This window comes from Eumetopias jubatus, unplaced genomic scaffold, assembly GCF_037043125.1.
Source record: "Eumetopias jubatus isolate StellerSeaLion01/CBP00866 unplaced genomic scaffold, mEumJub1_p1.0 scaffold_9, whole genome shotgun sequence".
NCBI classification, from domain to species: domain Eukaryota; kingdom Metazoa; phylum Chordata; class Mammalia; order Carnivora; family Otariidae; genus Eumetopias; species Eumetopias jubatus.
The window spans coordinates 121671739-121680759 of NW_028274815.1; the positions used below are offsets into that span (position 1 = coordinate 121671739).

A 9021-nucleotide genomic window follows, 5' to 3' on the forward strand; every position below is an offset into this window, starting at 1 on the left:
CCCGAAAAAGTGTACCCCCTCTCAGCTCACAAACTGGCTCCTGAATGAGGTCTCTACCTAGAGTGAGAAGCAGAAACACATGTGAGGCTCACGTACATACACACTCAAAAGCAAGGGCGAGATTTGCCCAGACATGGTCTGTTTCTCCATCGGCCAGGGAGAGTAAGAGTGTCCCCAAATTGATGCAACTCTTAAAAAGGCAAGGGAAGAAAGTCAAAGTCAGGCGAACGCGGAGTCCTCTAAATAAACACCATTTCCATGGTTTTAATAAGCAAAATAGGAAACCATTTTAATAACCAAAAAACAGAAACCAGTCTGAATAAAACTACAATAGACTAGGTTTTAATATTTTCATATCATAAGCAGGGTTTGAAATTGATCCCTTATTTTACATGAAATAAAAACAAATTTCTGTTGCAGCAAATTTGATTTCAACACAGTTGAATCCATAAAAACCAAAGCTCGTTTCTGATGCAGGACAAATATCCACAATATTTAAAACTGCAAGCACCATGCGGTTCATACAATCTTGTTATTACTGTTAATTTATCAACTAATACAAACTCAAAAATGCATCCGGCCAGCAGCGCCAGCAATTTCAAATGGGAACTAAAAAATACGCTTTCATTTTGGTATTTTTGTCAGTGCAACTTAAATCCTTTTACTGACCTGCAGGAAAAAAAAAAAAGTAATAAAGAAAAACACCCAGATTTTCCCTATAACTACTATACAACTGAAGGGGGTGTGGGGGAGGACACCACCAATAAGTCACCTGCTATTTCAAAAGCAGGGGAAAAAAACACACATAACGTGTTGGTCTAAAGGACGCGCTTGAAAGTTGCAAAATTTCTTGCCAATGTCTGGGTTTCCGGTACTTTCTGAGTGTGGAGGTTGGTTCAACACAAGTTTAGTTCACCACTGGGCAGTGTCAGGGCTGGTCAAGCCCGCTCACCCTAAAAGCTCAGCAGCCACAGCAATTAGCAGGGGCCTGGAGGCTTTTGAAGGGACCCTGGGGTGATTCCGATGGCATTAAAAAGCAAGTAAGATCTGTTCTCCTTTCCTTTCTAGTGAGGGGTGTCAATTTCGCCAAAAGACGAGGTGGGAGTGAAGACATTACCTCCGCTGCTCTAGGGTGCGGAACTGGACAGCTGCCCTGCCCTGGTACTCAGGAGCTGGGACCCCAGTCCTCTTTCAACACCAACAAAATTGAAAACTTCTGAAGTGGAAGAGACAAGAGGACCGAATGGAGACAGGAAAGGGGAGAAAACATGCAACTTCCAAGGGTGCCCCAAGACAAAGTTGTTTTCTGATGCAAAATGCCCAGAACTTTTTTTTTTTAACTTACAAAAAAATAATGCCATGATAATAAACCCAAACGAAGACACTCAGCTTGCTGCCACGTTCTCTAAGCGGTTTGGCGGGGCGGGTATTTACAAGCGGACGGCCGGGACTGAAACCCGGCAAGCAGCCGCTGGAGTTTCTGCACTGCCATCCCTTCTCACTCAAAGAAACAAGGGGTTATGATCCATGATCAACAACATGCTAAAGTTAAACAAGAAAATGGTACAAAATAGAAATTATTACCATACATGTCCAGCATGCAGGATTAATATTTTTAATGCAGATTTTCGTATTTTTTCTATATAATCGAGCAGGCAATAAAACTGATGAGAATTGCGCGCAGAACGTCCTAACTGAGGCCCGCGTCTCCGGGCTGAGAGCCAGTGTTCTCCGGACCCTGGACAGACAGGTCCTTCTGTCCTTCCTTCCTTCGCTCAGCCTCGCCTCGCGCCTGCCGGGACGCCAGGGTCCCTCTCCTCTCCTCTCCTCTCCTCGCTGCTCTCTTCCTGGGTTGGACTGCGCTCCGGGCCGCGAGGCAGCGGCCCCCGCTTAACGCGCAAAGTTCAGAAAGCCAGGAGTCTCCAGACGGCCTTAGCGACTCCTCCGGACTATGCCTTGCCGCCCTCCAGCCTGGAGAAAAGTTGCTCCGGGACTTCCCACCCCCTCGTCTGTCTCTGGCTCTGCTCGGGTCTAGGAGGCGGCGCTGGCGCGAGCCGCTCTCGCCTTGGCCAAGGTCCCCTGCCTGCCCGCGCGCCCTCCCGTCGCCCGCGTCCCGCGCCCCGCGCGCCCTTCCTCCCTCTCCCTCAAGTCAAACAGGTCAAGGCTGGGGCCGTGGCAGGGACAGGATCCGGGGGAGTCCGGGGCTGGGGACACGGGACAGGGAGTCCGGGCCGGGGCAAGGGCGGGGGCCGGGACCGGCCACGACTCACAGAAAGAACTCGGGAGAGGAGGGGCTGTCGCTGGTGGAGCCCGCCTCTCTGAAGCCGGAGTTGGCGAGTTTCTCGCACTTGACCTTGTAGGCGTCTCTTTCGCGGGCCAGCCGGGACACCTCCTGCTTAAGCTGCTCCACCTGCTGAATGAGCTGCGTCTTCTCGTTCTCCAGGTGGTGTTTCTGCTGGACGCGTTTATACCTGCACGACTGGGCGTAGCCCCGGTTCTTCAGGGTCCGCCGCTTCTGCTTCAGGCGGATCACCTCGTCCTTGGTGAAGCCCCGCAGGTGGCGGTTCAGCTCGCGCACCGACATGGACACGAGCTGGTCGTCGGAGAAGCGGTCCTCCACGCTGCCACTACCGCCAGCCGCCGTCGCCGCGGCGGCCGCGTGCGGCCCAGGCCCAGGGTGGCTGGTGGGCAGCTGCTGCGCTGGGCTGGCTGCGCTGGACGGCGGCGGCGACGCTTGGTGATGGTGGTGATGGTGCGGGTGCGCGTGCGGGCCCAGCTCGTCGTGGGGCACGCCGGCGCCCGGGTATGCGTGGTGCGGATGTGGGTGGTGGTGGTGGTGATGGTGGTGCGCGCCGCGGAAGCCGTCGAAGCTCTGCAAGGGCTGCGGCACTGGGTGCGAGCCGATGAGCGCCTCCACCGCGTCCTCAGGCGTCAGGTTGAGCGCCTCGGGGTTCATTTGCTGGTAGTTGCTCGCCATCCAGTACAGGTCCTCGAGGTGAGTCTTCTGTTCGGTGGGGCTGAAGCTGGGCGACGAGGGCACCGAGCTACACGGCGTGCTGAGCGGTGTGGACGACACCGAGCCGGCTGGCTGCAGGCGCGTGCAGGGCCGGCCCGGGCGCTCCGCGCGCCCCAGCGGCTCCTTCTTCACGTCGAACTTGAGCAGGTCGAAGTCGTTGACGTACTCCATGGCCAGCGGGCTGGTGGGCAGCTCGGGCCCCATGCTCAGCTCCGCGGCCATCGCTGACGCGAGGCGCAGCCTCCGCTGCCGCCCGGGAAACTTTGCGGCCGGCCGGGGCGCGCCGAGCCGAGAGCGGGGGCGAAGAGCCGCGAGCCCGGGAGGCGGGGAGCCGAGGGCGCAGCGGGCCGGGGCCGCCGGCCAAGCCTTTGTCTGAGGACGCGGCGGCGCGCTGGAGAGTCCCGAGGCTGCCCGCGCCGCCCCAGAGCTCGGGGCTGTGGCCGCGCCGGGGCCGGGCCGAGTCGGGAGGGGTGGAGAAGCAAAGCGGGGCGCGCGGCTGGGCGGAGGGGAGGCGCCGGGCAAGCGCCCGCCGCTCGCTCTCTAGCTCTCCTGCTCTTGGGCTCTCTCGATCGCAGCCGCTCGCAGCCCGGCGGTGCAGCTGTGCTGGATCCGGCGCCGCCGCTGCCTTTTATCGCCTTCCTGATGTCACCGGGGCGCGGGGGCCCGGGCGGCCCAGCGCGCTGGCCAATGGCTGCTCGGCCCCCGCGGCCCGGCGGCGCAGGGCGGGGCGCGCCTGACAGCTCCTCCGCCCCCCGCGTCAGCTGACCGGCGGCCCGAGCCGGCGGAGAGCCGCGGAGGCCTGGCGGAGGGCTGGAGCCCAGTGGGACGGCGGGCCCGGGCCCAGCCCCCCACACTCTCCGGGCCCCGGCCCCCGCCCGCTCGCCTTCGGGGCGCGCCCCCCCCCCGTAGGCCTGGCCGCCCCTTCCACCCCTTAGTGCTCCCTCCTCGCTCTTTACCCTTCGCTCCTCCACCCCTAGCCCGTGTCACCCCCACGGAGGCTCAGAAGGAGCGCCGGGACGACACCTCTCGGGCCCTTTGTTCCCCAGCGTCCCCCGCCCAGTGGGGGACGTTCCGTGCGCCGCGCGGCTGCGGGCCCGTAAGAGTGTGTGCCGTGCCTGCCTGTGTTTCTGCAGGTCTGCGCGTATTTGTGTGTTGGGGGTGGGTTTGCGGCTCCAAGAGTTGTGTTCAAATCCAACTCTCAGGCTCGGGGGACCCTCTTCGGGCCAAGCAGGGGCCGTTCCCCTCCTGGCGAGTGCGGTGGCCGAGCCCGGAGATAGGACTCCCCTTGCCCAGCCGCTCCCCGCGCTCACCCTATCCACAAAAGCACAAGACGAAGGGAGAGGGGAAAGAATCGGCCGAAAGGCTCTGAATTCCTTTCCCCAGCCAGACGCACGGAACCCTGAGCTCCCGAGGCTTGGGGCTGAGGCCAGCTCAGGACGGTGCTCCGGGTGGCTCTCCGCTGCTGGGGAACCGACCCTGTTTTTGTTTGAACGTTTTGTAACGATTTAGCAGATCGCGGCGTCAGCCGGCTGCGAGTCTCAAACAGGCATAAAGTGCGACCCCACGTGGCCACTGTGAGCAAAGGCGCGTCGAACAGCCCGGCCCGCCGCCGGAAGGCTCGAACGACGCCTCGGACCCAGCCGGATCTTCCTAAGTGGTCCAATCCAGGCCAGCCCAGAACGGACGCTGTGTGTGCACTGGGGCCCAGGACAGGTTCCCCTAGAGCCACACACAGGTCCTTGGGTCTCGTCCTGGGACTCAGCTGCGAGCTCGGCGCTGATCGCCGCGCGTGAAACTCCGCGCTCCAGCTCCGCGCCGTGTGGGGTTGGGGGGAGCGCTGGGAGGGAGACTGGGATGCCCCTGGGCAGCTCCCTGCGCGGGATGGTCCTGGACCGAGTTAGGCCTGTGGTTGAAAGCGGAAACGCCTCAGCGAGGGGGCCCAGGGCTGTCCGATGAGAAACCTCCCCCGAGCGCAGACGGGGAGACCACAGCACACCGCACTAGGCTTCCAGGCAGGACTCGGGCGCTGCGCACCCTCCTGACTCGAGTTCAGGATGGCCCGAAATAAGAGGCTCTTCCCGAGACCCCGGCCAGGGGACAGAAACCGGATAAATCGCAAATTCGCTGTACCCGGAGACCTGACCCGCCTCCCACGTCGCCTTCTCCTCTTCAGCTTTGGGCGCGCGCAGCGAAAGGCAGGAGAAGCGTGCACTGGGTGAGTGTGTCCCGGCCGCTGCCTGTGCAGAACCAGCAGGACTGACGCCGCGCGTAGGGGTCAGGTGGGCCACACCAGTGCGGAGACAGCCAGATTTTTTTATTATTATTTTTTAGTGTTAGAAGGTAAAATAATTTGCCTCCAGCTAATCGGAAAATTCTATTCTTTTGCGCCCTTGGTGGAGCGGGGGTGGGGTGTGGTCTTGAGCTGCCCATTTTTAATAAAATGAATATATTTTAACTAAAACTTGGACTGAAAGGTTTGGATCAGCAACTATAATACTGGAAGACCCCGTCTTCAACCCTTTGCGAGGAGCGTGCTCTCCGCAGAAACGATTCTGCCCTCTCCCCGCAGGGTCTGGGCCCTGCCGCTGCCCCTCCTCTGCCCCAAGGCGGGCAGTGCGGACAAGCACCCTCCCTGCGCCGGTCGTGTTCACACACGGTGAGAGCACACTGGCACCGCGGCTCAGCGGGAGAACGTTTCCAGGCCGTCCAGGGTCTGTGCTCCGAGTCCGTGCTCCTGTGTGAGGTGGCCAGGGCCGGACAAACGCACTAGGCTCTCTGGGTGCCACTGACCCCCAGCCGGCGGCGCCCTCCTTCCTGGTCATAAAGAAACCCGGTGGCTCAGAGAGCACACCTGACGCTGTGGACTTACGCGTGCGCACCGAGGCGGCCGGGCCAGTGTCCCCCCGGGTCTGCTTGACCTTCGCCGTCCAGGACAGAAACCCGAATCTCGGCAGTGTGGCCTATCAAGGCCCTAGGGGTTCCTTCAGCCCCAGCCCTGAGGTTCCAAACTTCCCCCTCTCCTGGGGCGTCCCGTCGCCGTCTCAGGGTCTCTAGAACTCGGGCTTTGTCTGGGCAGGCGCGCTCCTCTTTGTGTGTCTCCGTCTCCGTTGCGGGTCAGTCCCGTCCCCTGGGCTCGGAGGACGATATCTCCGTCCATCCCTAGGTCCACCTTCACCCCCAAACCGGTTTTTTGCTACTCTCCCAGCCTAGCCAGTCCCTCCTCTCCCACCCCCACCCCCAACCACCTCCAAAAAATGTTGGAACTGGGTGAGTAAATGAGGCACGCAGGTGGCTCCCGAGCCAAGGCCGCTGCAGGGCAGCCGACCTCACTTCTCGGCCTAGCCTCCCCCACTCCGGCTCCTGCTGCGCTCGGCTGCGGTGTCCCGGCGCCCCAAACCCTAAGGCCTCCTGCTTCCAAGAGCCGCCGCCGCCGCCGCCGCCTCTCTGCGCCTGGGGCTCCGGGGATCAGCGTGCCGGGCTCCGGGTCAGTGGGTCTATGGCAGTTCCCGGAGGCTGCGCTCCTTGCCTAAAAAACTAGGCGGGGGCGGGGGTGGGGGGGAGCAAGGGGAAGAGATGGTGGATGGAAGAAGTGGAGAGTCGCGAAGGAGAAGCAAAGGGAGAGACGCCAGGGCCCAGGGGTAGTGCGCGGAGCCCCAAGCCTCTTTTGAATCTGAGCCAAGGACTGTGGTTGGTGGCCAGAGCCCTCTCCCGAAGTTTGTCGTCTCTTGCCCCCAAAACTCCGATCTGAAGTTTTCACCCATACGCGACTTCCTCTCCCTAACCCACACCAAGCTGGGCCAGAGGCGATGTGTCCTGGGTGCACCACCTTGGAATTCTTCAGCTATTTTTGATGAGCGAGGAGGCTGTGCGCGGCCCGTGCCCCTGCGGAACCTTAGGGCATTCGGAGTAGGGGTGCACAAAGAAGTTATTCCTCAAGGGAGCACGACCCACCGCCAGCCGCCAGGCTGGAGGTTCGATGCGTTGCTCCCGCCGGCTACCGAGCAGCCAACCCGCTCACCCGAGAGTGGCCCCGCGGCGCGCTCTCCCGTGCGCCTCCAGACCAGCGCGGCGCTCCTGGCCGGCTGCAGCCCCGTTCAGCCCCATTCAGCCCCAAGATGCACCGTACACCCGTCGTTTCCTGGGGGCTGCAGGTGTTTGGAGCGCGAGCCGGCGTCTCTTTGCGTGCCTGAGTGCGGTGGGAGGCGTGCTGGAGGTGGCTCTGTGTGTGTGTGTGTGTGTGTGTGTGTGTGTGTGTGTGTGTGTGTGTGTGTTGAGTGGGGAAGCTGGGCATATGCAGTGGTTCGAATCGCAGAGCCAGAAGCTCCTGGCCTAAGCGCCGGGTTAGATTCAGGATTGTACTACCCCGGGTCTCCAAAGAGGCCCGTGTTCCCAGCCATCTCAGGATGAATTCGGCCAGGGAGGAGCTAGGCTTCTGCTTCGGCATCACCCAGAAGTCGGATCACCTGTCTCCTCCAAGGAGCCCTGAGGTCTCTGCCACCTTCTTCTAGGCCCAGCAGGAGGCGATTCTGTTGCTCCCACTCCCTCTGAGCTTCCCAAGGCCCAGGACTTGCAAGAAAAGGCAGGAGTCTTTTCTTTTCCCTCTTCTTCCTTTTTCCCAAAGGCAAATGTCATTTCCACTGTCTCCTGCCCCCACACAATGCCCATCAGATTCCAACCCAGTGCTTCCAGAAAGGTATTCTTGGGCTTCTGGTTCCTGGTGGCCTTGAACACCCAAAGGACTCAGTGGGTCTCAGAAGGGAGCCAGAGTTACCCCACTCTGCCAAGCCCTTTCCCCACTCCCTCTCCTGGGAACCAGAGACACCCCCAACCCCCACCCTGCCCCCCCCACAAACAGGCACTTGGGAGTGAGAATTTAAAATTAAAACTGTTTTACCGTCTTCTTTTTATTTTGTTTTAACATAAATACTAGAAGTTTTTAAATTACATATAAGGCTTAAGTTTTATTCCTAGTGAACAGCTCTGTGTTAGACACCCACTGGGCAGTATTACCTCCACTAGAGACAGGGTATTTGATCATAATATTCACTCCCATTTGTATGTGAACTTGCAAAGCCTTTTTCCTTCACTTTTCCCTTCAATTCTCACAACTCTATAAGGTAGCAACTATTATCCTTATTTTGTGGAGACGTGTAGGCAGGTAGGTAAGTACAAACATATAACAGTGTCCTAAGAGTTTTATCAACCTGTTCTGTCCTCGCCACTGCCTTTCAGGTCGGGAGGATTAGCCCCAGCTACACAAAGGAAGCTCTGAGAGGTGAAGTGATTTCTTTGGCTACACAGCGGCAATGAGCTGGAGCTTCTGGCCCTAGTCCAGGACTCCAAAAACTATGAAGCACGTCCAGACGTCTCTGTCTGGACTAGGTGGCATCCTGGGGACCCAGGTGCCAGCACGGTTCCCCATCTGCTCTCTGGGTCAGAATTTCCAACTCTCCACAGACTCAGTGGTTCCGATCAGGTCACAACAGAGCCTCTGCTCAGTGCCAAGTCCCTGCTGAGAGCTCAGTGAGAAGAGCAGGGATGAACGTGCCTTCTTGTCGAAGGCAGTCAAGCATCCTTGGGCTTCTTTTCCTTCTCTGTCCTCTACCCTGACTGTGTGGGGCTGGAGGGTCAGGGTGGGGAGAAATCAAGGCAGGATGCAAGCCAAAGTAGAGACGTTTTGCAGAGTCCTCTTATTTTGTCCTTTACCCTTAGCCTGACCTCTAATCGTCCTTGATCCTTGGTCCTTCCTCTCTCTGGTCTGAGTTTGACCTTCAGCCTGTTTGAATTTCAGCCCCTATTCATTCATCCCTTAAGTATCAGGAGAGAAAGAGAGGGAGAGAGAAAGAGGAGAGAGAGAGAGAGAGAGAGAGATGGCTCAATGCTGATGAGAAGTTCACTACCACTCAGAGCCAGTGAGGGATGACCTCCCTTCCCACCACTACCTGCCCAGGACCCCAGGCCCAGCATTAGACTATGAAACCTCATCATCGCCCTTCAAGGCCGAG

The 9021-nt window shown here is 59.2% G+C and overlaps 1 protein-coding gene across 1 annotated transcript; it reads right to left on the reverse strand.

The window, feature by feature from the left end:
* Window positions 1-320: 320 nt before the first annotated feature.
* MAFB (MAF bZIP transcription factor B) lies at window positions 321-3628 on the reverse strand. Its single transcript, XM_028121967.2, has one exon. It carries the CDS (start codon window positions 3236-3238, stop codon window positions 2267-2269), a length of 972 nt encoding a protein of 323 aa, XP_027977768.1. The 5' UTR covers window positions 3239-3628; the 3' UTR covers window positions 321-2266.
* Window positions 3629-9021: the final 5393 nt, after the last annotated feature.